Raw genomic sequence first — 27,783 nt, forward strand, 5'->3', positions numbered from 1 at the left:
TGACCTGAGCAGAAGGCAGAGGCTTAACCCACTGAGCCACCCACGCGCCCTGTTTGCTTTTTTTAAATGGGCATTTTCTCATATCCTTATGTCTACATACGAAATTTAATGGCATCCTACTTGTAGTCTTTGAATATAACACATACTTAGTGTTTTCCTCTTAACCCCCCTCCCCACAGAACCAAAAAGCAATGAAAATGTCCTCGAGTATAGAAATCTGGATCATGTTCTAGGTCTAAACGTAAAAAATGTTAAGGCTTCTGATTGCTAAAAACCTAGAAAGGTTGTACTGATATACACTCCATCAGTGGTATTTGAGATTGTTTGCTTATTTGCATTAGATGTTCTATTTAAAAAAAATCCAGGGGCATCTTGGTGGCTCCATCAGTAAGCATTGGCCTTCAGCTCAGGTCATGATCCCAGGGTCTTGGAATCAAGTCCCACATTAGGCTCCCTGCTCAGTGGAGAGCCTGCTTCTCTCTCTCCCGCAGCCTGTCATTCTGCTGTCTATCGCTCTACAAACCAAATAAATAGTAAAATAAGTCCATATAGTAGGGGAAGAAAGGATACAGTTGTTGTCTCAAACTATTTGGTTTCTGCTAGATTTTGGATATTGAGGATTATTCTGTTATTTGTATGGACATAATTGGTTCCTGAATTACAATAGTGAATGGTCTGTTATTTAGAAAGGATTTTCTCACTCTGAGATCAGATACTCGATTAAATTTTTTCTAGCTTTAATGGATTTATTAAATTTTTAATGTCTAGAATTTATTTTGGTCTAAGTTACAAAGTTGGATCTAACATTAGCTTTTCCAAACTGTTACTCATTGGCCTTCACATATTTTTCTCAGTGATTTCAAATGCCACCTTTGTTTATTTATTTTTAAAGGTTTATTTATTTTAGAGAGACCATGAGAGCAAGAGTGTGGGTGAATGGGGTGGGGTGGTGGTGTGGAGGGGGCAGAGGGAGAGAGAGAATCTTCAGCAGATTCCCCCACTGATCATGGTGCTTGTTGCAGGGCTAGATCTCATGACCCTGAGATCATGACCTGAGTGGAAATTAAGGGTTGACTGTTTAACTGACTGAGCCGCCCTGGTGCCCCAACTGTACATATTTATTCACTGTATTCACAGAATTATGTAACCATCATCATACCCTTCAACTGTCATTCAAAATCCTCCATCTTCCCACCCTTAAGCAACAGTCTGTTTTCTCTATGTATTTGCCTATTTTGAACATTTCATAGAAATGGAATTATGTTGTCTTTTGTGACCGATTTCTTTCACTTAGCACATTTAAAAAAAAAAAAGATTTTTATTTATTTATTTGACAGAGATCACAAGTAGGCGGAGAGGGGGAAACAGGCTCCCTGCCGAGCAGAGAGCCCGATGTGGGGCTTGATCCCAGGACCCCGAGATTATGACCCGAGCTGAAGGCAGAGGCTTTAAACCACTGAGCCACCCAGGTGCCCATCACTTAGCACATTTTTAAGATTCATCCATGCTGGAGCATGAATCAGTACTTCATTCTTTTTATGGTTGAATACTATTTCCTTGTATGGTTAGAACATTTTGTTTTGCCATTCATCAGTTGATCAATGTTTAAGTTCCTTTTGATATCGTGAATAATGCTTCTGTGAACGTTTGTGTAAAAAGTTTTTCTGTTGGGGGAGGCTGGGTGGCTTAGTGGGCTAAAGCCTCTGCGTTCAGCTCGGGTCATGATCCCGGGGTCCTGGAATCGAGCCCCGCATCGGGCTCTCTGCTTGGGAGGGAGCCTGCTTCCCCCTCTCTCTGCCTGCCTCTCTGCCTGTTTGTGATCTCTGTCTGTCAAATAAGTAAATAAAATCTTAAAAAAAAAAATGCTTTTCTATTGACTTAAGTTTTCATCTCTCAGGTCTGTATCGAGGAGTGGTATCTTTAGTTCAGCTAATCATTGCATTTAACTTTATCAAAAACTGCCAGATGGTTGTCCAAAGTGCTGCACCATTTTATATTCCCCTTAGCAGTGTAAAGGTTCTAGTTTCTCCACATCCTCACCAGTACTGATTTGTTTGTTTTCAAATCAATATTTGTTCCTTTGGTGATTTTTTTTTTTTTTTTAAATGGATGGGAATACAGAGGCAAACACTTGGTTATTTTGAGTATTCTTGCCTTCCTACTGGGTTAAAGTGCTATCTCATTGTAGTTTTATTTCTTTTGGGGAAATGACCCTTCAGATCCTTTGCTTACTTTTTAATTGTTATTTGTCTTTTTATTATTTGTGAGTTTTTTATATATTCAAGACAGAAGTCCCTTATTAGATATAATTTGCAAATATTTTCACCCATATTGTGAATTATCTTTAGTTTCTCAATAATGTCTTTTGAAGCACCTCTTTTTGTTGTTGTTGTTAAGATTTATTTGAGAGAGAGGGCAGGCAGGGGGAAGGGCAGAGGAAGAGGGAGAAAAGAATCTTGGGCAGACTCCCCACTGAGTGTGGAGCCTGACATTGGGTGACCCTGAGGTCAGGATCTGAGCCGAAATCAAGAGTCAGTTGCTCAACTAACTGTGCCACCCAGGCGCCCATTAAGCACAAAAGGCCCCCCCCCATGGATTTTATTTATTTCACAGAGAGCGAGCACAAGCAGGGGGAGTAGGAGTGGAGAGGGAGAAGCAGGCTCCCTGTTGAGCAGGGAGCCTGATGTGGGACTCGATCCCAGGACCCTGAGATCATGACCTGAGCCGAAGGCAGACGTTTAGCCAGACTGAGCCACTAGATGTCCTTGTACAAAAATGTTTAATAATGATGTTCAATTTATCTGTCTCTTCTGTTGCATGTACTTTGGTGTCCTGTTGATTGCCAGAATCCATTGCTAAATCCAAAATCACAAGGCCTTACCCTGTTTTCTTCTAAGAGTTTTATAGTTTTGGTTCTTACATTTAGGCCTTTGAGTCAAATTTTTTGTACATAGTGTGAGGTAAGGTTCAGGCTCATTCCTTTGCATGAGGCTGTCCAGTTGTTGTAACAGCCGTCATAGAAAAGATACTCTCTACTGACTGGTCTTGGCACCTTTGCTGAAAATCATGGACCACAGATACATGGTCCATGTATCTGTTTTACTTCTTTCTTTCTTTTTTTTTTTTTTAAAGATTTTATTTATTTATTTGACAGACAGAGATCACAAGTAGGCATAGAGGCCAGCAGAGAGGGGAGGGAAGCAGGCTCGCCGCTGAGCAGGGAGCCTGATTCGTGGCTCGATCCCAGGACTCTGGGATCATGACCTGAGCCGAAGGCAGAGGCTTTAACCCACTGAGCCATCCAGGTGCCTCTACTTGCTTCTTTTCAGTCAGGATGTCTTTTTTTTTTTTTTTTTTTTTTTTTAAGATTTTATTTATTTATTTGACAGAGATCACAAGTAGACAGAGAGGCAGGCAGAGATAGAGAGAGGGGTAAGTAGGCACCCTGCTGAACAGAGAGCCCAATGTGGGGCTTGATCCCAGGACCCTGGGATCATGACCTGAGCGGAAGGCAGAGGCCTAACCCACTGAGCCACCAAGGCGCCCATGTCAGGATGTCTTTTATTTCGTATATTCATTTGGCTCCATCAGTGGTTCTCAAGAGTGTGATCTCAGGATCTTTGAGGGTCTCAGGGAGGGTTTAAAGGGGGGTCTGAGAGGTAAGACATTACTTGCCTTTTGGTTGATACTTTCACTGATAGCCACATTGCAGGAAATAAGGCTGTGGTTATATAGAAACGGTTGGAGTTAGGAGCTGATGGCCAAGAAAGAATTCTTGAGATGTCTTTGGTGCAAAAAGATGGTTTTATTAAAGCATGAAGACAGGACCCATGGACAGAAAGCGCTTTACTGGGGTCACGAGAAGTGACTTATTATATGCTTTCAAGTTCTGAGGGAGTTAGGGATAGTGGTAAGTCTCTAAGGAATTTCCAGGACCTTGAGGGGGGCTAGCTATTGTTAGGAAAAGGTCACTTTATTCTTTCTTTATTTTTAAAAAAGATTTTACTTATTTGACAGAGACAGTGAGTGGAAGAGAACACAAGCATGGGGAGTGAGAGAGGGAGAAGCAGGCTTCTTGTGGAGCAGAGAGCCGAATGTGGGGCTCAATTCCAGAACCCTGGGATCATGACCTGAACCAAAGGCAGATGCTTAATGACCGAGCCACGCAGGCGCCCCAGGAAAAGGTCATTTATTACTGTCTAATGAAACCTTAGTCATGAGACCCTGCAGGTGTATCTCGGTGGGTGCTTGGGGGATGATTGTCGACCTATATCTTACGGGGTAGAGAGAAAGGAAGTTTCCAAAGGAATTTTTGTATGTTAAGACTTACAGGATAGGGGGTGGGGGAGAGGGTGAGGTATTGGGATAATGTTAAGCTAAGATTGCCTTTTGCCCCTAACAAAGTGTTAACATGGAAGCAGCTGAGTTCCTAGAGGAAAGGAATGTTACTCTGCCTGTTTCAAGGAGTTGTCAATGGCTTATAAGTAGTAAGGAAATTTAATTTTCCTTTTGCCTTTGCTTCCCACATTAGTGGTACTTAAGTAGTTAATCTTCACTGCCAAGCACTTGCTGTCTGACAAGTGGCATCCTTGATGAAGCAATGATAATTAATTTTATTAAGTCTCAACACTTGTGTACATGTCTTCATATATGCTGTGATGAAATGAGAAGTACATATAAAGCTTTTCTCCTACATACTGCAGTGTAAGATGGTTGTCTTAAGGAAGTGCGATCATATGATTGAGTTTTAAGCCGAACAAGCTGCTTTTCTCATGAAACAAAACAATTTTTATTTGCAAGAATGACTCAAAGGTTATCCAGATTTGGGTATTTGGCAGACATTTTCTGGAATGAATGAAGCAAGTAAGTCATTTCAAAAAAGACAGTGTTAGTTGCCAGAGATAAAATTGAGCTTTCAAGAAAAAATTAGAATTTTGGAAAAATTGTACCTGTCGCTGTGAGTTGGACAGCTGCCTAGTAGAGTTTTGATGAGATTGAGGGGAATATTAATAATATAATTTTTTGATATTCTGTAATGAAATATGTCAACATTGGAAAGATCTGTGTAACTTACTGAACCAGTATTTTCCATAACACCATTGCATGATGTTACAAACACATTTATGGGCTAAAGTTCTATTCAGGGAGTGAGATAGATCGATGGATGGATTTTAATGTAACAGTACTGATAATGGTTTTAAGACTTTGTATTGCAACTTAATCTTTAAGAAATTAACAGTCATTGAGTTTTGGTGTATTATCAAAGAAGACTATCCAAAATTATCTGATAAAGCTATTTAAATACTTCTATTTCCATATTCATATATTTTAAGGATGGACCTCATACACTTCACTAAAAAGAGTATGTGGCAACAGAGAGAAGGCAGAAGCAGTTAGTGAGAATCCAATTGTTTTCTATTAAGCCAAACCCTAAAGAGATTTTTTAAAAATTTAGAAACTTGTGACTCAAGCCACTGATTTTTTTTTTTTAACAGAAAACAGGCAATGAATTTGTTAATTAAAAACTTTTTAAAAAGATTTTATTTATTTGACAGAGACAGAGAGGGAACACAAGTGGGAAGAGTGGTAGAGAGAAAAGCAGGCTTCCCAGCAGAGCAGAGTGCCCGAGGTAGGGCTTGATCCCAGGACACCTGAGCCGAAGGCAGTCACCCAGTGACTGAGCCACCCAGGTGCCCTGAGTTTACTGTTTGTAAACTAACACAATAAATATGGAAAGAAATAAACTGTAAACATAAGCTCTTTGAAGTCTTCAGTTTCTGAACATGTAAAGGAATGCTGAAAACAAAGTTGGAGAACTGCTGGGGTGCCTGTTAAAATTTTCTTCTTCTTTACTCTTGTTTGTATTATTCTAATCCTTTAAATGTGGACGTTACCCAAGGTTTAGTCTTTTGCTGGGGCGCCTGGGTGGCTCAGTGGTTTAGGCCACTGCCTTCGGCTCAGGTCATGATCTCAGGGTCCTGGGATCGAGTCCCGCATCGGGCTCTCTGCTCGGCAGGGAGCCTGCTTCCCTCTCACTCTCTCTGCTTGCCTCTCTGCCTACTTGTGATCTCTCTCTGTCAAATAAATAAATAAAATCTTTAAAAAAAAAAAAAAGTTGAAGTAAGGATTCAGTATACTACCATGATTGTATCATTTTTTAGACAACTTTGAGTATATTTCTAACCCTGAGCAATTTTCAAAGCATTAGTCTAATATTCTTAATTTCATGCTAGACATTTTTTTTTAAAAGATTGTATTTATTTGACAGAGAGATCACAAGCAGGCAGAGCAGCAGGCAGAGAGAGGGGGGGGGAAACAGGCTCCCCGTCGAGCAGAGAGCCCGATGCGGGGCTCGATCCCAGGACCCTGAGATCATGACCTGAGTCAAAGGCAGAGGCTTAACCCACTGAGCCACCTAGGCGCCCCATGCTAGACATTTCTATTTAACTATCTTCCTATCTCAGATTTCAACAAGTGAAACTGAATCCTTCATCTTGTTCTATTTATCATGTTTGCTTCTTTCCCAGAACCTTTCTTAATTGTATGAATTTCTCACACTACAATCTGTTTTAGGATTTCTAGTACTTTCCAGACTTTAGTGCCTCTGGAAATTTAATGTACATATGAATCACCTGAAGATTTTCTTTAAAATTCAGATTCCAACTCTAATGGTCTGGAATTTTGCCTGAAATTCTTCATTCTAACAAACTTCCAGATGATGCTGTTGGTCCTTGGAACCCCTTTGAGTAGCAAGGCCATAGAATACTTCTAATTTCATTTATTCCACTCCTGTTTTTTATACTGCTGTTGTAGTGTGTTTTCATTACTTAGATTTTGAAAATTAAGACCTTATTTAATTTATAAAGTTAATACTCAGATTCATACTTATTGCTGCTCTACATTCTTTATTTCATCTTTGGGCTTTTGTCTGGGATCATTTTTCCTTCAGCATTTCTTTTGGTGTGGTTCTGTTTTTGATGATTTTTGCCAGTATTTTCTTGTCATCTAAAATGAAGAGGAATGGGGTACCTGGGGGGCTCAAGTCATTAAGTGTCTGCCTTCAGCTTAGGTCATGATCCCAGGGTTCTGAAATCGAGCCCCGCATCTGGCTCCTTGCTCAGTGGGAGGCCTGTTTCTCCCTCTCTCACTCCGCTTGCTTGTGTTCCCTCACTTACTGTGCCTCTCTCTGTCAAATAAATAAAATCTTAAATAAAATGAAGAGAAATGCTTGCATTTTCATACAAGCACACACTGAAATGGAATATTGAATTACAGATTGGTAGTTACCATTGCTTCTTTCATTAAGTCATTCAGTTCCACCCCCCCCCCCACCACCCCTGTTTAAATTGTTTCTTCTGCGAGGTCAGCCCTCAGTTTTGCTTCTTTGAAGGTGTTTTTTTTTTTTTCCCCCATTTGTCTGATTTTTAAGATTTTTCTTTTTGTCTTTGGTCTTAGGATTTCAGCAATTTTACTCTAATATGTCTGTATCTGTTTTTGTATTTGCTTGGGATTCATTCTTTATTCTGGTTTGAGTTTTGAAAATACTAGTATTGGAAACCATTTTCTCTTCAGATATAGCTCCTGCCTCATGCTTTCATTACCTTTTGGGATTTCATTTATATAAATGGCTATGCTTTTTCATCTTCCTTGTTTCTCTTGAGCTCTTCAAAAGCCTGCTTCTCCCTCTCCCCCGCTAGTATTCACTCTCTTGCTGTCTCTGTCAAGTAAATAAATAAAATCTTTAAAAAAAAATCAAAACTATGCATATAATCTAATATTAAAGCCATCTACTGAGGTCTTAATTTTAGTTACTATATATTTTAGTTTTAAAGCTTTTGATTTCTTTTTTAATAATTTTCAGAATTTGCTGAAATTCCTTATCACCTGATACGTTGAATATTTCTCTTGTAAAGTTCAGTTCTCATGACTCTACTGTCTGATTTTCTGTCTTATTCTTTCCCACTGTTTTTTTTCTTAAGATTTTATTAATTTTTGAGAGAGACAGAAAGGGAGAACAGGGGAGAGGGGCAGAGGGAGAAGCAGACTCCCTGCTGAGCAGGGACCTGTTGTGGGACTTGATCCCAGGATACTGGGATCATGCCCTGACTCAAAGGCAGACGCTCAATCAACTGAGCCACCCAGGCACCCTTCTTCTGTTTTTGACTATGTGGTTTTTGTTCTTGTTTTTTGGTATCTTGGCAATTTTTTCTACTTTCCTATAGAAATTTAAACTACGTAGAATCACCTGTAGGAGTGGGGAAGGAAGGTGACAATGATTTTATGTAACCTTTGCCCCAGTCAACACTTAAGCAACTCATGGACAATTTTGTTTTCTTTGTACGCCAGCCCACTTCCTTTTCTACACATTGGATGACTTTGAAGCATATCTGGGTATTACATGTTACTTGTATATATTTCAGTACAGTTCTCTTGAAGACAAATATTTAAAAAATAAATAACCACAGGGGCGCCTGGGTGGCTCAGTGGGTTAAGCCACTGCCTTCGGCTCAGGTCATGATCTCAGGGTCGTGGGATCGAGTCCCGCATCGGGCTCTCTGCTCAGCAGAGAGCCTGCTTCCCTCTCTCTCTCTCTGCCTGCCTCTCTGCCTACTTGTGATCTCTCTTTGTCAAATAAATAAATAAAATCTTTAAAAAAAATAAATAACCACAATATCATTGTCAAAGTTAAAAAATTAAGAATTCTTTCTTTTAAAGTAAATTCTGCCCCCAACATGAGGCTCAGACTCATGACCCTGATATCGAGTCGCATGCTCTACCAACTGAGCCAGTCTGCCCAAGAATACTTTTTTTTTTTTTAAAGATTTTATTAATGGGGGCGCCTGGTTGGCTCAATGGGTTAAGTCTCTGCCTTTGCTCAGGTTGTGATATCAGGGTCCTGGGATCGAGCCCCACATTGGGCTCTCTGCTCAGCGGGGAGCCTGCTTCCCTCTCTCTCTGCCTGCTTGTGATCTATCAAATGGGTAAATAAAATCTTAAAAAAAAAGATTTTATTTATGTATTTGATAAGAGACATAGGGAGAAAGTGAACACAAACAGGGGGAGTGAGAGAGGAAGAAGCAGGCCTCCCGCTGAGCAGGGAGCCCAGTGTGGGGCTTGATCCCAGGACCCTGGGATCATGACCTGAGCTGAAGGCAGATGCTTAACTGACTGAGCTACCCAGCCGCCCCGCCAAAAGAATACTTTTTTTTTTTTAAAATACCAAACACTTTATTTATTTTTAAAGATTTTTATTTATTTGACAGACAGAGATCACAAGTAGGCAGAGAGGCAAGCAGAGAGAGGGGGAGAAGCAGGCTCCCTGCTAAGCAGAGAGCCTGATGCGGGGCTCGATCCCAGGACCCTGGAATCATGACCTGAGCCGAAGGCAGAGGCTTTAACCCACTGAACCACCCAGGCGTCCCCAAGAATACTTTCTTAATATGAAACCTTTAGTAGTCAAATTTCCCTCATACTCTAAAGTTAAAAATTTTTTTTTTTTAAGATTTTATTTATTTATTTGACAGAGCAAGAGAGCACAGGCAGGCAGAGGAAGAGGGAGAAGCAGGTTCCCCACTCAGCTGGGAGTCCCATGAGGGGCTCGATCCCAGGACTCTGGGATCATGACTTGGAGCCAAAGGCAGTTGCTTAACCAACTGAGCCTCCCAGGTGCCCCAAATATACTTTATTGATATGTAATTTTTATACAACATTATTGTACCAATTTTAAATATATGGTTTCATTCATTTTGATAAATGTAAGCACCACCACAGTTGAATATTTACACCAACCACCATCTTTGTCACTGCTGATTTGCTTTTCTCTCTCCAGCTTTATTGAGGTATAATTGACCTATAACATGGTATAAGTTTGAAATGTATGACGTGATAATATGCATATATTGCAAAGTGAGTATCATAAGGTTAGTTAAAATATCCATCACCTCACATAATTATTTTATTTTTTGCTCTAGTGGCGAGAACATTTGAGATTTCCTGTTAGTGATAACTTGCATACACACACACACATATGTAGAAAGTATATAATACAGTATTTATTTATTTTTTTTAGTAATCTCTGCACCTAATATGGGGCTGGACCTTAAGACCCCGAGATCAAGAGTTGCATGCTCTTCTGAGCTAGCTGGGTGCCCCATTCTTAATCAGGGTCCTCATTCTGCCACCATGCTGTACAATAGATTACAAGAACTTACTCATCTTTTATTTAGAAGTTTGGACCCTTTGACGGTCATCTTGCCATTTCTCCCTCCCTCTGGCCCTTGGCAACCACTAGTCTATCCTCTTTTTCTGAGTTTTGCTTGTTTAGATTCCACATAATAAGTGAGATCAGACAGTATTTCTTTTTCTGTCTTACTTATTTCACTTAGCATAATGCCTTCAGGGTCCATCCTTGGTGTGCCAAGTGGCAGGATTTTCTTCTTTTGTATGACTGAATAATCCATTATATTTATACCACATCTTCCTTGTTCGTTCATCAGTGGATGCTTAGGTTGCTTCCATTTCTTGGCTGTTGTGAATACTGCATTGAACATAAGAGTGCACATAATCTCTCTGAGAAAATGATTAAATTTCCTTCGAATTATAAGTGGGACTGCCGGATCATATATGGTAGTCCTATTTTTGCATTTTTTGAGGAACTTCCTTACTGTTTTACTTCATGGCCGGACCAGTTTACATTTCCGTCCGCACAACAAGGATTCCCTTTTCTCCACATCCTAACCAGCTGTCCTCATGGCTGTTTGACAAATGTAAGGTAATAGCTTATTTTAGTTTTTTTTTTTTCCTAATATTTTATTTATTTAACAGACAGAGATCACAAGTAGGCAGAGAGGCAGGCAGAGAGAGAAAGGGGTAAGCAGGCTCCCTGCTGAGCAGAGAGCCCAATGCGGGGCTCGATCCCAGGACCCTGGGATCATGACCTGAGCCGAAGGCAGAGGCTTTAACCCACTGAGCCACCCAGGCGCCCCGCTTATTTTAGTTTTGATTTGCATTTCCCTGATTAGTGATGTTGAGCATCTTTCACTTACCTGTTGGCAATATGTAGGTGTTTGAAAGAATGTTTGTTGAGATCCTTTATCCATTTTTCTTAAAGTGAGTTATTTAATTATTTTGTTGTTGAGTTGTATGAGTTCCTTATATATTTTGGATATTAATCCTATATAAAGATGATTTGCAGATATTTTCTCCCATTCTTTAGGTTGTTATTTTTGCTGTGCAGATGTGCTTAGTTTGATGTAGTCCTGCATGTCTATTTTTACTTCCGTTGCTTTTGCTTTTGGTGTCGTATCCAAAAAAATCATTGCCAAGTCCAGTGTCGAGCTTTTTCCTAATTTCTTGATTTTAGGTCTTAGTCAAATCTTTAATCCATTTGGAGTTAATTTTTGTGTGTGTAAGATAAAGGTCCAGTTTTATTCTTTTGCCTGTGAATATCTAGTTTTCCCAGCATCATGTATTGAGTATTCTTGGCTCTCTTGTCAAATATTAGTTGAATATATATACATGGGCTTGTTTCTGGCCTTTCTACTCTGTTCCTTTGGACTGTGTGTCTGTTTTTATGCCAGCACCATACTGTTGTGATTATTACAGCTTTGTAATATAGTGGGTTTTTAAAAAAAAATTAAAGATTTTATTTATTTGTCAGAGATTGAGAGAGTAGGGGAGTGGTAGGCAGAGGGAGAAGCAGGCTCCCCTCAGTGAGGAGCTGGATGCAGAACTTGATTCCAGGACCCTGGGATCATGACTGCAACTGAAGGCAGATGCTTAACTGACGGAGCCACCTAGGCATCCCTATAATACAGTTTGAAATCAGGAAGTGTGATGCTTCTAGCTTTGTTCTGAGGATTGTGGTTTTGTTTGAATTTCATAATTTTTATTTCTGTAAAGAAATCTTTTATTAGGGTTTTGAGGGATTGCATTGAATCTACACATGGCTTTAGGTAGTATGGACATTATAACAATATTCTTCTGATTCGTGAACACAATTCATTTCTGTCTTCAGTTTCCTTCATCACTGTCTTATTGTTTTCAGTATACAGATCTTTCACTTTGTTAAATTTATTCCTACGAATTTTATTGTTGTTGATGCTATCGTAAGTGGGATGTTTTCTCTATTTCTTCATTTTTTAAAAAATAGATATTATTTGGTGGGGGTGGGGTGGGGTGGGGCACAAGCAGGGGGAGTGCCAGGCAGAGTTAGAGGGTGAGAGAGAAGCAGGCTTCCAGCTGAGCAGGGAATGTCGGACTGGATCCCAGGACCTCGGGGTCATGATCTGAACCAAAGGTAGATGCTTAACTGACTGAGCTACCCAGGCGCTATTTTTTTCTTTTTTTCTTTTTTAAGATTTATTTATCTGAGAGAGAGAGAGAAAGGGAAGGAAGGAGGGGAAGAGGGAGAGAATCTTTAAGTATTCACCCTGCAAAGTGTGGAGCCCTGTGTAGATTCAATGCAATCCTTCACGGGCTGGATCTTCCAGCCCTGTGATCAGGACCTGAGCTGAAACCAAGAGTCAGATGCTTAACCAACTGTACCACCCAGGCACCCCTATTTTTCTTAATGTAGCATCTATCACTGTCAGTTTTCCTCTTAGGACTTCTTTTGCTTCATTCCGTCAGCTTTGGTATGTTGTATTTCCATTTTTGTTTGTCTCAAGATTTTTTTTTTCTCTTTTTATTTGCATTTATTCTGTGTAGAATTTACTTCAGGGCGGTAAGTTTTTGTTTCTTCACTTTCTTCTGGAATATCTTTTTCTCTGTGTAGCCTCCTCTTCTGTTTTAGGAACAATCAGCTCTTTTTCAGTAAGAATCATCTCAGTGTGGCAAGGAGAGCTCAATGTACAGGTTGATCTGACCATGAGCCCTGTAAGTTCTGCGTCACATCTTGGGTGCTTTGTTCACCTGAATGTGCTCAGTGACTAGAGAATTGACATCTAAAGCCTTAAGTTCACTCTCTGCATTTTTAAGCATGTGCAGGAAAAATTCAGCACTCTTCTTGGGCCACTGACTCTGTCCAGCCCCACTGTTTGGCCTGGGCACACCTACCAACTGCACCACTATAGTGACAGAATGTAACACGTTGCTTTTAGCTACTTGTCAGATATGCATACCTTTGATGTCCTGGGCTGTTTTACATGTGTTCTTAAAGTGAACATGAAGATTTAAACCTCTTGATTTGCATGATTTCGTAGGGTTTTCTGGGTCAGGCGAATAGTGAACCATTTTCAGAGGTCACCTCAGGCCACTTAGGGAAAGAGGAGCTTGTCCCAAGATTTCTTCCCTTTTTTTTTTTTTTTTTTTTTTAAGATTATTTATTTATTTATTTGCCAGACAGAGATCATAAGTGGACAGCGGTGGGCGGGGTGGGGGGAGGGGAAGCAGGCTCCCTGCTGAGCAGAGAGCCCAATGTGGGGCTTGATCCCAGGACCCTGGGATCATGACCAGAGCTGAAGGCAGAGGCTTTAACCTGCTTAAAATGCTCAAATTTTTTTTAAGGAGGCCCCATGCTATGCATGGAGCCCAACATGGGACTTGAACTCACAACCCAGAGATCAGGAGTTGGATGCTTAACTGACTGAGCCATCCAGGTCCTCTGTCTCAAGATGTTTTTTAATTTGATTTCTTTGACTCATTGGTTGTTCAGAAGTGTGTTGTCTATATCCACATATTTGTGAATTTTCCATCTTTCCTCCTCTTACTGATCTGTTTTACGGTATTATGGTTGGAAAAAGGTACTTAGTATGATTTCAGTCTTTTTAAGTTTGCTAAGACTTGTTTTGTGACCTAACGTGTAATCTGTCCTGGAAAATGTTCTCTGTGTACTTGAAGAGAATGTCTGTTCTCCTGCTGTGAGATGGAATGTTCTGTGTATGGCTGGTCCATTTATTCTTTTTTTTTTTTTTTAAAAGATTTATTTATTTATTTGACAGACAGAGATCACAAGTAGGCAGAGAGGCAGGCAGAGAGAGAGGAGGAAGCAGGCTCCCTGCTGAGCAGAGAGCCCGATGTGGGGCTCGATCCCAGGACCCTGGGATCATGACCTGAGCTGAAGGCAGAGGCTTTATCCCACTGAGCCACCCAGGCGCCCCTGGTCCATTTATTCTTAAGTGTAGTTCATGTCCAGTGTTTCTTTATTGATTTTCTGTCTGATCTGTCCATTGCTGAAAATGGAATATACAAGTCCCATGCTCTTACTGTAATGTTTTTATTTCTTTATTTAAATGTAGTATTTGCTTAATATGTATTTAGGTACTTGAGGCTTACATGAAACATCTTACAAATAATAGTCTGTGTTAAGTTAATAACTCTGTTTCTACTGCATATAAAACCTCTTCCATGGGGCTCCTGGTTGGCTCAGTTGTTAAGCATCTGCCATTGGCTCAGATCATGGTTCCAGGGTCCTGGGATCAAGCCCCATGTCAGGCTCCCTGCTCAGCAGGAAGCCTGCTTCTCCCTCTCCCACTCCCCCGCTTGTATTCCCTCTCTGTCTCTGTCTCTCTCTGTCAAATAAACAAAATCTTTAAAAAAAAAAAAGGAAAAAACCCCCCAAAACCTCTGCCCTTTTACTGCCATCCCCCAGTTTCATTTTTATTTTATTTTATTTAATTTATTTATTTGACAGATAGAGATCACAAGTAGACAGAGATGCAGGCAGAGAGAGAGAGAGGAGGAAGCAGGCTACCCGCCAAGCAGAGAGCCCGATGTGGGGCTCGACCCCAGGACTCTGGGATCATGACCTGAGCCGAAGGCAGAGGCTTTAACCCACTGAGCCACCCAGGCGCCCCCCCCCCCCCCAGTTTCATTTTTGATGCTACCATATATCTTTTTTTTTTTTTTAAAGATTTTATTTGGGTGAGAGAAAACATAAGGGGGGTGAGGGGCAGAGAGAGAGGGAGAAGGAGAAGCAGACTCCCACTGAGCAGGAAGCCCAGTGGGAGTCTGCTTCTCCTTCTCCCTGGATCCCTGGACCCTGAGATCATGACCTGAGCCAAAGGCAGATGCTGAACTGAACCACCCAGTGCCCCCATTTATATCTTTTTATATCCTGTATCCATTAGCAAATTGTTATTTTTGTTATTTTTAATAATTTTGTCCTTTAAGGCTTTTACTAGAGTTAAGTGATTGATATACCACCATATTATAGTATTAGATTATTTCAAATTTGACCATACTCTTATTTTTATAAGTGTGTTTTATATATATTTTAAAAGATTTTGTTTATTTGGGAAAGTGTGTGCGTAGGGGGCAGGGACAGAGGGAGAGAGACAAGCAGACTGCAGTAAGTGAGGTCCAGTCCCATGACCCTGAGATCATGAGCCTTGTGCTTTGATTGACTGAGCCAGCCAGGTGCCCCAAGTGTGTTTTGTATTTTCATGTACTAAATAATATTTCATTTAATTTCATTTTGAAGAATTCCTGTTAGCTTTGTATTCAAGGCAGGTATACTGGTGGTGAGCTCTCTCATTTTTTTTCTGGGAAAGTCTTTATTTCTCCATTTCTGAGGGACATTTTTGCTGGGTAAAGTATTCTTGGTTGGCAGTTTCTCTCTCTCTTTCTTTGGCAGTTTTTTTCTTTCAGCATTTATTTAATGGATCATCCCATTCTCTCTGGGCTTATGTGAGGAATTTTTTCTTTTCTTTTTATTTTTTAAAAGATTTTATTTCTTTATTAGCACAGGCAGTCAGGGCGGCAGGCCGAGGGAGAGGAGAAGTAGGCTTCCTGCTGAGCAAGGAGCCGGAAGCTGGCTAGATCCCAGGACACGGAATCATGACCTCAGCTGAAGGCAGATGGTCAACCAGCTGAGACACCCAGGCACCCTAATTTTTTCTCTTCCAGAGTTAATTTTATTATAATATGTATTGGAGATCTTTCTGAGTTGAAATTTTTTGCAGCTATGAACTTCATGAACTTGAGTGTCCAAATCTCTAATCACATTTGGGAAGTTGTCTGCTGCTACTTCTCTTTTAAATAAAATGCTGCCCCCCTTTCCCTTTCTTCTGGGACTCCTACAAAAATACATTTCTTTTAATTGTATTTCTTTTAATTGTATCCTGTAGTTCCCTAGGCTTTCTTCAGTCTTTTTACTTTTGAATGTGTTAATTTCAAATCAACCTGCTCTCTGCAGATTGTTCCTTCTGCTTGATCATGTCTTCTTGTTGCATTTTATTACATTTTTATTTCATTCATTGTGTTCTTCACAATGTGTTCTTCACATTGAAGAACACATCGTGTTCTTCATTTTGTATACTTCAGCTCCACAACTTCTCTTTGGTTCTTTTTAAAAAATTTGTCTCTTTTTTTAGAACTTCTTACTTTTTATCTGTGTATTGCTTTTCTGATTTTGTTGAATTGTCTCTGTGTTTTCTTGTGGGTCACCAAGCTTCCTTAAAACAACTGTTTTGAGGGGCGCCTGGGTGGCTCAGTGGGTTGGGGCCTCTGCCTTCTGCTCGGGTCATGATCCCGGGGACCTGGGATCGAGCCCCGCATCCGGCTCTCTGCTCCGCGGGGGGCCTGCTTCCTCCTCTCTCTCTGCCTGCCTCTCTGCCTGGTTGTGATTTCTCTCTGTCAAATAAAAAAAAAAAAAAATTAAAAAAAAAAAAACAACTGTTTTGAATACTTTTTTTTTAAAGATTGTATTTATTTATTTGACAGACAGAGATCACAAGTAGGCAGAGAGGCAGGCAGAGAGAGAGGAAGGGAAGCAGGCTCCCTGCCGAGGAGACAGCCCGATGCTGTGCTTGATCCCAGGACCCTGGGATCATGACCTGAGCTGAAGGCAGAGGCTTTAACTCACTGAGCCATCCAGGCGCCCTGGAAATTAGAATTTTTGTATGCCTTTTTTCTTTTTCTTTCTTTCTTTCTTTTTTTTTTTTTTTTTGAGATTTTATTTATTTATTTGACAGAGATCACAAGTAGGCAGAGAGGAGGAAGCAGGCTCCCGAGTGAGCAGGGAGCCCGTGGGGCTTGATCCCAGGACCCTGGGATCATGACCTGATTCGAAGGCAGAGGCTTTAACCCACTGAGCCACCCAGGTGCCCCTGTATGCCTTTTCTTGATCCTGTAAAGCTAAGACGAGTTTGACAGTCTCTTGTTTGCTTCTGTAAGGCAGTGCTGAATTGTCAAGTTTGTGTGCTTTCTCCCAGTTCTGAAGAGTCAGGATAGCTTTTTGTACTCGTTCACTAGCTATCTATAGATGCTTGCTCTCTCTCTGCCCTTGTGCGGGGGGGTGAACACAGGTAGCTAGCCACAGAGTGAGAGCATGTGTGGGTTAGGTGTGTGGAGAGTTGGGGCCGACCATTTACCAGCTGGCAGCATCCTCAAGATAAGGCAGCTTGTGGGTGGGCTTCCAAATGAAGTCCATGTTGCAGTTAGTAGGTTCCACATCCCATTTTATATCTTGTGAGAGCCATGATGTTCTTTCAGCCACTCCCTGCCGTCATGTAGTGCCTCAGTATTCTGGGTGGGGTAAGAACGAAACAGGTCTCTTTGGCAGTGTCCCACACAACTGGGGAGGCTTGGTGCTCACTTACATGCTCTGATTTTCTCCGAAGGGAGAAATCACAGATTAAGAAAATCTCTCCTGGCTCTATGCTGTGGGGACTATGGGGAAAGGGTGTGGCAGGTGAAGTGAAACTTTATTTTACCCTTTTCAGTATGTTTAGTCTTGGATTTTTTTGTTTGTTTGGTTTTGCTCTAGTGGTGTGTTGGAACTTCTCCACTGGACTCCCAGATTTCTGCAAAGGCACTGTTTCTACAGTGTTCTTTGGGAGGCAGATGGTAGAAAATTCCCATTTTAATGACCTCACTCTTGACTGACATGCTTTATGCCATCCAGACAGATTTGTCTTTTGTATGGGTATATCATAATGGAAATAAATTTTATGTACTAATTGTATCAGGCATTTTTTCCACTTAACATATGGTTATAAGCTAATCATTATTAATGTATCAGTAGTGTGTTGGTTTTTAATGCTGAATAGAATTCCTTGAGATATACATGCATGCACATGCACTAACTCTCATATATGTATATATATAAATCGATCTACTTTTTGGACACTTACTTTTTTTCTAGTTTAAGGCTCTTTGAATAATTTGTTGTTTTGTTCATTGTATTTTTTGTGTTTTGTGTTTTGTTTGGTGACCTGCCAGTACTAATCCTTATAGATTCTAGCTGTTCTGCAGTTTGTAGTTACTGATGTCTCTTTAATTTTTTTAGTTTGTAATTCTTTTCTGTTTTCATTTTTAAGGATATATTCTTTTTTTTTTTTTAAAGATTTTATTTATTTATTTGACAGAGAGAGATCACTAGTAGGTAGAGAGGCAGGCAGAGAGAGGAGGAAGCAGGCTCCCTGTGGAGCAGAGAGCCCAATGCGGGGCTCGATCCCAGGACCCTGAGATCATGACCTGAGCCAAAGACAGAGGCTTAACCCACTGAGCCACCCAGGCACCCTTTAAGGATATATTCTTAAGAGTCATTCGTCAGTCAGGATAGCCTGGTGGTCTTGCTTGAGTTGTTTTTTTTGGGACTGATTTGATCTTTAAGTTCCTATCTTCCTTTTTTCCCTTGCTATTTGTTGAAGAAGCTGATTCCATGGATCATTCAGACAGAGATTTTTCAGTCTGAATATTGCTTATTGTATCCTTGTGTAATTATTTAATGTTTTTTAGTTTCTATATCTATAATTTGATTATTAGATTTAGAAGCTTGATCAGATTCAGATTAGGTTTCTTGGCAAGAGTGTTTAATAGGATGTGTTGTATTATTCCATCAGAGCACATAAGGTCATGTCGTGTGTTTTGTAATGTCAGCAACTATTGTTATTTGTAGCGATGCCATACCTTTGTTATAGTTCATGGGTTGGAGGACTTGGTGCAGAAATCTAAAACCAAAATTTTGTTTTCAGTGGTTTCCTTATCTCTTCCCCCAGTATATCTTATTCTGTCATGGATTTGTTGTCAGGATCTTCTACCTGATGGTGTGTTTGGCTTGCAGGGTCTCAGGTGCTGTTACCTTGTTAACCTTTTGTTTGGCATGTACTTCTTTTATAAATGTACTTCCTCTTGCCTATCTTTTTCCCACATGTAACCATTCTCTTGGTATAGATGTGTATCATTACAGTATATGTATTTATACTATGATGGTACATGAGTCCATAATAATACAGTTTGTGTGTGTGTGTGTTAAATATTAACAAATGGTATCAAACTGTATCCTTTTGCAACTTTTTCACTGATATTTTGGAATTTGAATATTAGACATTTTGATACACAGATTCAGGGTTTTTTTTTTATTTTTTAAGGATTTTATTTATTAGAGCATGAGCAGGGGAAGGGTCAGAGGGAGAGAGAGAATCTTCAAGTAGACCCCCCCCCCACTAAGGATTAAGCCCTGACATGGGGCTCGATCCCAGGACCCTAAGATCATGACCTGAGCAGAAATCAGATGCTTAACTGACTGAGCCGTCCAGGTCCCCCACTTATTTATTTATTTATTATTTTATTTATTAACAATATTATGTATAATATTACATTAAATAATATTGTTATATTTATATTATTGTATTTGTGTATTATATATAATAAATATATATCAAATAATAGTAAATAATATTTTAAATTAATTTTTTTTAAAGATGGTATTTATTTATTTATTTGACAGAGAGAGAGAGAACACAAGTAGGCAGAATGGCAGGCAGAGAGAGGAAGGAGCAGGCTCTCCGCTGAGCAGGAAGCCCAATGCAGGGCTCGATCCTAGGACCCTGGGATCGTGGCCTGAGCCAAAGGCAGACACTTAATGACTGAGCCACCCAAGTGCCCCCCCCCGTTTTATTTATTTTTAAAAAGATTCTATTTCTAAGTAATCTCTGCACACAGCATACGGCTTGAATTCACAACCCTGACATCAAGGTCATGATTTCTACCAACTGAGCCAGGCACTCTCAGTTTCAGTTTATTAAGTCAATTACCCCTTTAGTTTCTAATAGGCAGTACTTTTCATTCATTTCAGTTTGGGTTCTGCTCCTCTTCCTCCTCTAAAACTAGTCTTTTTAATTAAAAAGAGTCCCTATCTTCCAGTTAAAATTTTGACTTAGATTTTTTGCAAACTGCCCAGGAATAAGGGATACATATGGTTAATATTTAAACTTTAATTGCCATCCTGAAATAGGTATAGTATGAATGCTTATAAGAAATAAGTTCTGGGGTGCCTGGCTGGCTCAGTCGGTACAGTATGTGACCCTTGATCTTGGGGTTGTGAGTTTTAGCTCCACATTGAGTGTAGAGATGACTTAAAACATCAAATAAAACTAAGGAAAAAAAGAAGTTCTGGATAATGGACCTTATTCTTTTTTTGTTTAAATTTTTAATTTTAGTTTTTAAAATATTTTTTATTTTTAACTTCTTAATTTTATTTTAGGGAGAGAGTGTGCTCCATAGAGGGTGCATGTGTCAGGGGAGGGGCAGAGGTGGAGGGAGAGTGAATCTCAAGCAAATTCCTTGCTGAATGTGGAGCCTGGAGGCGCCTGGGTGGCTCAGTGGGTTAAAGCCTCTGCCTTCGGCTCAGGTCATGATCTCAGGGTCCTGGGATCGAGCCCCGCATCAGGCTCTCTGCTGACCAGGGAGCCTGCTTCTTCCTCTCTCTCTGCCTGCCTCTCTACTTATGATCTCTGTCTGTCAAATAAGTAAATAAAATATTGGAAAAAAAAAAAAAAAGCTGAATGTGGAGCCTGACTTGGGCCTTGATCCCATGACCCTGATAACATGACCCGAGCAGAAATCAAGAGTCAGTTGCTTAACTGACTGAGCCACTTGGGCACCCCAAGATTTTTTTATTTACTTATTTCTATTTAAATTAAGTTAATTTTTTAAAAAAGATTTTTATTTATTTATGTGACAGAGACAGCAAGAGAGGGAACACAAGCAGGGGGAGAGGGAGAAGCAGGCTTTCCCGCTGAGCAGGGAGCCCCATATGGGGCTCAGTTGTAGGACCCTGGGATCATGACCTGAGCGAAGGCAGACGCTTAATGACTGAGCCACCCAGGTGCTCCTAAATTCAGTTAATTAACATAGTATATTATTGGTTTCACAGGTAAAGTTTAGTGATTCATCGGTTGTGTATAATACCCAGTGCTCATTACATCAATTGCCCCCCTTAATGTCCATCACCCAGTTACCCCATCTCCCCCACTCCCCTCCCCTGTAGCAGCCCTTAGTTTGTATCCTGTAGTTAAGGGTCTCTTATGGTTTGTCCCCCTCTCTGGTTTTGTCTTACTTTATTTTTCCCTCCCTTCCCCTATGATCATCTGTGTGTGTGTTTTTTTTCCTTAAATTCCACATCTAAGCAAAATCATATAATTGTCTTTCTTTGATTGACTTATTTTGCTTAGCATAATACCCTCTAGTTCCACCTATAACATTACAAATGGTTAAGTTTTTTTTTTTTTTGATGACTGAGGAATATTTCATTTTGTATATGTGTGTGTATCTACACATATATACACATCTTCTTTATCCATTCATCTGTCGATTTCCATAGTTTGGCTATGGTGGACATTGCTGCTGTAAACATGGGGTGCAGGTGTCCCTTCTGTTCACTGTGTTTGTATCCTTTAGGTAAATACTTAGTAGTGCAATTGCTAGATTATAGGGTAGCTCTATTTTTAACTTTTTCAGGATTTTTATTTTTAAGTAATTTGTATACCCAATATGGGGCTCCAACTCACAATGCAAGATGAAGAGTCACATGCTCCATCTACTGAGCAGATTGAGCATCAGACTCTTGATTTCTGCTTGGCTTATGATCTCAGGTTCATGAGATGGAGCCCTGTCTGGCTCTGTGCTCAGTGCAGAGTCTGCTTCTCCATCTCTCTTCCTGTTCTCCTCCCCTGTTCATATGTATGTGCATGTTCTCTCTCTCTAAAATAGATAAAATCTTTTTTAAAAAAGTCTAAAAAAATAGAATGGAGTTGGCAAACTGTGGCCCAGTGTACCAGATCATTCAGCTGCTTGTTTTTAACATGGCTATGGTCGTTTGTTTACACGTTGTGTGTGGTTCCTTTCAAGATAACCATGGCACAGTTATCCAGGTGTGGAAAGAGACTCTATGGCCTTCTAAGCCTAAAGTATTTACTTTCTGTCCCATTAACAAAAAATTTGCTGACCAGATCTTGTACAGTTCAACATTTTCCATTAGAAGACTTATTTGGACCACCTGTAGTTTCTGAAAACTTTTTTCCTTTCTGAATTTAACTTTAGATTCCTTTCCTAGTAGTATATACTGTTTATGAAATGCCAGTATGTCAGTCAAGCTCCAGTCAGGGAGTTGAAAGGGAATTTATGAATGGAAGTACTTACACAAATGTTGGAGGTAAAAAACAAGTGGAACCTGGACAACACCCAGAGACGATGATGATGACAGCTATGATAACTGAGGAATAGCCAGTCTCCCCAGAGGCTAGGGAAATAAAGGAAAAAGGGTTGTCAGAATCTAAGAATCACTTTCAATCACTTGGAGGTGGCCCTGTGAAGAAGCTAGGACTTAAAGGAAGGAATGCTGTCTGGCTACTGCTGGTACCTCTGAGAGGAGTACCATGAGATTGGTTTTTGGATGCTGCCACTTGGAATCTGCAGTTGCTGAGTGATGCTTTCATATATAGAAAGTGAACACGTCTTTGGTCTCCTCCTGCCTTCTAGTCTTCTAGTGCTGTGTAGACAGTGGAGGAGCATCTGAAGCCAGATGGAAATGAAAAATGTAGTTTGCAGAGTTCCAGCCCCAGCATCACAAAGCTTAGAACAGAAGGGGGGGATTTGAAGTAGAGAGACAGCACTAGAATAATTGGAGGAAAGTGTCTTCTCTCTCGCTCCCCCAATACATCTGTTAAAAAATCTGAAATATTTGCATTTAGTTTAGACTTCTTTTTTTAAAGTATTGGCTTTAATACTGGTTTAGTATTACTTATTCCTAATATTAAAAAAGTGTTTTTTCTACTTTATTTCAGTATCAGATATAGAAGGTGGTGATGGACTGCAGCTCAGAAAGGAACATACTCTCAAAATATTTGCTTATATCAATTCCTGGACACAGAGGTATGCATCTTTAAGTACTTTAAAGACTAACTTTTTGAGTTGTACTTTAAATTGACATGATTTGTCATGAAATTTCCCTTTTAGAATGTTGTATACCTATAGTCAATAAATGACAGTTCATCAGTATTTATTAAACCTTCCTTTCTTAATCATGAGGCTACTCATGGTTTTGTTTTTTAAAACAATAACAATAACAACAGTTTCTTTAACTCTTATTATTTAGAAATAGGGAAGTGAATGAAATTCTAAAAATTATTTTGAGAGGGCACCTGGGTGGCTCAGTGGGTTAAGCCGCTGCTTTCAGCTCAGGTCATGATCTCAGGGTCCTGGGATCGAGTCCCGCATTGGGCTCTCTGCTCACCAGGGAGCCTGCTTCCCTCTCTTTCTCTCTGCCTGCCTCTCTGTCTACTTATGATCTCTCTCTGTCCAAAAAAAAAAAAAAAAAAATCTTTAAAAAAATAAATAAAAATAAATAAATAAATAAAAATAAAAATTATTTTGAGAGATTGAAGAATTTTTAATGGCATAACTAGAGACGTTTAATCCATTAAAAAATTAGTTTGTGGTAATGGACACTTTAACCCTTCTGGAAGCCATTTGTTACTCCATATATATTCGTATAATATATAGGTCTATTAGACCAGTTTTTAAGAAATACATATATTGTGGGGTGCCTGGGCATCTCTGTTAAGTGTCTGCCTTGGGCTCAGGTCATGATCCCAGGGTCCTTGGATCAAGCCTGCATCCTGCTCCTTGCTCAGCGGGAAGCCTGCTTCTCTCTCTCCTACTCCCCCTGCTTGTGGTCCCTCTCTTGCTGTGTCTCTCTCTGTCAAATAAATAAAATCTTTAAAAAAAAAAAAAATGAAATACATATGTTGAGAATATAAAGAATAAAACTTGAGGAAATAAGGTAATTTATATAATCAGAATTTGCAAGTTCCTGTTCCCTTAACATGATTTTATCTGGGCCTAGCTAAATATTCTCTTTTGCTTGTGTGCCTATCTCGTTTATTAGTCTTCTAAAATTTTTATGGGTAAAGAATGTTTGAAGCTTTGTGTGCAATGATTAGTGAACATGTTAAGTGCAGCTAAAATAAATAAGTGTCCTGAGGCCCACAGTCTAGCTGATCATAGAGTTTATCTTCAAATCTCATTTGTTCTACAGTAATATCCCTTTTCCTTATGTTTTCTCCTCCTTTGTTGATAAAGTTGATACACATGTTTTTTTTTCTACAAAAGATTGTAGATTTTTTACATGCTATCATTATTGGTATCTCTTTTCTGAGTCTCAGCCGGCTAAATTACCTTTAGCTAAGTTTAGAAATGAGAGCGGTTCCTCTGTTCCTTTCACTATGGGTAGAGTAGGTGATTGGATATTTCGTAATACTAATGTTAGTGATTTAAAATTAGCATCAGGGATGCCTGGGTGACTCAGTCACTTGAGCATCTGCCTTCAGCTCAGGTCGCAATCCCAGGATCCTGGGATCGAGTCCCGCTTGGGGCTCCCTGCTCAGGGGGGAGCCTGCTTCTCCCTCTGCCTATACTCGCTGACTGGCTCTCACAAATAAAACCTTAAAAAAAAAAATTAAAATAAAATTAACATCAGTATCAAAAGGATTTGCTGAGAAATGTTGCATTTGAGTCATAATTTTGGATTTATTTACTGTAACTGTAGCTAGGTAGCAACATGTTATGCCACTAAATAAAATGAAGTCCAGGGAAATGATGCAATTTTTTTAATGTCTCACCCCCTAGTTATTGGTTGGTGCTGGGTAGGGGTTCCATGTTCCATTCCTAGTCCACTTTTATCATTGATACATACTCTTAATCCTTGTATCAGGAATTTTTAACCTGAATGGGAGTGAAATTACAAAATAAATATTGATATGTACCATTTTAGACCTATTTGTAGGTTTCATCAGAATGTCAAAGAATGTTTGCCCCCAAAATAGGAGATCCTCTTAATTTTATCTATTGTTGCTGTAGAGTATAGTGGTTCAGTGTGGCTGTCGAGCCAGAGTGATGTGGTTTTGAGTCCTGCTTCATCACCTGTTGGATAATTATGACAGACTAGTTAGCTTCTAAGTTCTTACTTCATTTGTAAAATGAGAATAATAATAACGTTACTACTGTTTTAGATTGTGAAGAGACCAAGTGCTTACTTAGCACAGTACCTGACAGAAGATCTTAATAAACACCTGGTTTTTTTTTTTTTAAAGATTTTATTTATTTAATTCACAGACAGAGATCACAAGTAGGCAGAGAGGCAGGCAGAGAGAGAGGGGAAAGCAGGCTCCCTGCTGAGCAGAGAGCCCTATGCGGGGCTCCATCCCAGGACCCTGAGATCATGACCTGAGCTGAAGGCAGAGGCTTTAACCCACTGAGCCACCCAGGCGCCCCAATAAACACCTGTTTTAATTAAAATTGTTAAAATTTATTTTGGAAAATAATATACATGTTGAAGGTTATGTAAGCTAAAGTGTGAAAAGCTGAACTAAAACATAATTTGTAACCTTCATCATTTTATTCACATGTCAGTAAGTATGAGCAATTTTTAGCTGGTAGTAAAAAAGCACCCAAAAGTAGAATGTTACACTCTTCATTGTTCATGCTGAAGAGGAGACAAGTGACAATAAAATATCCAGGTGGATCACAGTGTTTTGTGATAAAAAAAAAAAAATTTGTCTAGGGGTGCCTGGGTCGCTCAGTTGGTTAAGCATCTGCCTTTAGCTGGGGTCATAATCCCAGCATCCTGGGATTGAGCCCTGCATCAGGCTCTCTGCTCCTCGGGAAGCCTGCTTGTCCCTCTCCCTCTGCCTGCCACTCCCTGATTGTGCGTGCGCGCTCTTTCTCTCTCCCTGTCAAATAAACAAAAATCTTAAAAAAAATATATATATATATATATATATATCTTTATCTTTGTTTATTCTCCCCTCCTCTCATGTCTCCGACCTCCCTGAGTTTCTTTCTTGGGCATCAGAAAATACTGTTGCCTAGATTAAGATGGCAGGTTTTGTAGGTGATAATTAGCAACTAATAAGGCATGGTTAATCTTCAAAAGAGATTTTGTTGTTGTTGTTGTTTTTATTTTATTTATTTATTTGACAGACAGAGATCACAAGTAGGCAGAGAGGCAGGCAGAGAGAGAGGAGGAAGCAGGCTTCCTGCTGAGCAGAGAACCCGATGTGGGGGCTCGATCCCAGGACCCTGGGATCATGACCTGAGCTGAAGGCAGAGGCTTTAACCCACTGAGCCACCCAGGCGCCCCTCAAAAGAGATTGTTAACTTAGGGCCCATGACTATGGAGGTCCATAAATATATCTTAGCACACTGATGAACCCATGACATTTCATTACAAAATGTTCTTAAAGGTTTTCTGGGAGAAATATGTTAATAGTTTTCATTAGCTTATTAGTGGTTAAGAATCCTTATTCTAATATATTGACTAAAAGATACGTAAAAGCATATTCACTTAAAATAGTATATTGATAATTTTTATAAACAACTGTATTAAAACTTTATAATTTTCCTCCTATTTAAGTATGTACTCACTGTGAAATTCCTTGAGAAAATAAAGAGAATCGATGTTTATTTATTTATTTATTTTTAAAAAAGATTTTATTTATTTATATGATAGAAGACAGCAAGAGAGGCAACACAAGCAGAGTGAGAGAGCCCCAGGCTCGATCCCAGGACCCAAGACTCTGGGATCATGACCTGAGCCAAAGGCAGCTCCTAACAACTGGGCCATCCAGGCACCCCGAGAATCAAAGTTAAAAAAGAAAAAAAAAAAAAAGGCCGCGGCGCCTGAGTGGCTCAGTGGGTGAAAGCCTCTGCCTTCGGCTCAGGTCATGATCCCAGGGTCCTGGGATCCAGCCCTGTATCTGGGCTCTCTGCTCAGCGGGGAGCCTACTCCCCCTCCCCCCCGCCTGCATCTCTACCTACTTGTGATCTCTCTCTCTGTCAAATAAGTAAAATCTTTAAAAAAAAAAAAAAGGAAGAAGAAAAAAAGGCATGCTATTACCCAGAGTAACAACTGATGATTTTTTTTTGTATCGCCTTGGCATGAGGTTGTGAATCATAAAGTTTAAAATTTTGCAAAAACGTGAGTTTCCTACATCTATGTTTTATAATCTGATTTTTCATACACAGTCAAGTATAATTAATCTCTTTATGTCATCAAATCTTATTTTTAATTCCTGTATAACAGTCATACAGCTGCTGTTTCTTGGTTCTGTCTGTAAGCTCAGGAACATTATTATATGTTTGTTTAAAAGGTTATCATTTTATTAAAATTGCACTTGGGACTGGAATGGGAGGAAAACTAATTCAAAGTGGGGAGAGAAGATTAAGAGAATAAATTGAAGAATACAAGTTAATAAAAGAGCATATAAAGGTTTGAAAGTAATATGGATGATAAAAGCATTGAATAACTTTGTTTGTTTGCATGTTTGTTTTGGACTTGTTAAATTTTACCACAAAACAGGCTTAGGTTTCTGTCTTGTAAATTCCTCTTTTCTTACCAGGTATTTTAAGGCCTTTGGTTGGCTTCTGCCATTCTGCGTTTTAGTTTTATTTCCGATGCGGAACTCGATCCCAGGACCCTGAGATCATGACCTGAGCCGAAGGCAGCAGCTTAACCCACTGAGCCACCCAGGCGCCCCCATGATTTGTCTTCTAAAAGAG

General features: G+C 39.8%; 1 protein-coding gene across 5 annotated transcripts in view; it reads left to right on the forward strand.

Annotated features, from left to right (window-relative positions):
• USP34 (ubiquitin specific peptidase 34) overlaps positions 1–27,783 on the forward strand; it is a 233,901-nt gene that overhangs the window by 15,162 nt on the left and 190,956 nt on the right. For all 5 annotated transcript variants that reach the window (XR_006815060.1, XM_045979050.1, XM_045979054.1 and 2 more), the window contains exon 2: positions 23,010–23,097. Coding sequence is in view for 4 of the 5 variants with exons in the window: in XM_045979050.1 (XP_045835006.1) it covers positions 23,010–23,097 (88 nt within the window). In the remaining variant the exon portion in view is untranslated. The remainder of the gene's footprint in view (positions 1–23,009; positions 23,098–27,783) is intronic.

The sequence above is a fragment of the Meles meles genome, chromosome 15 (assembly GCF_922984935.1).
Source record: "Meles meles chromosome 15, mMelMel3.1 paternal haplotype, whole genome shotgun sequence".
Taxonomy (NCBI): Eukaryota; Metazoa; Chordata; class Mammalia; order Carnivora; family Mustelidae; genus Meles; species Meles meles.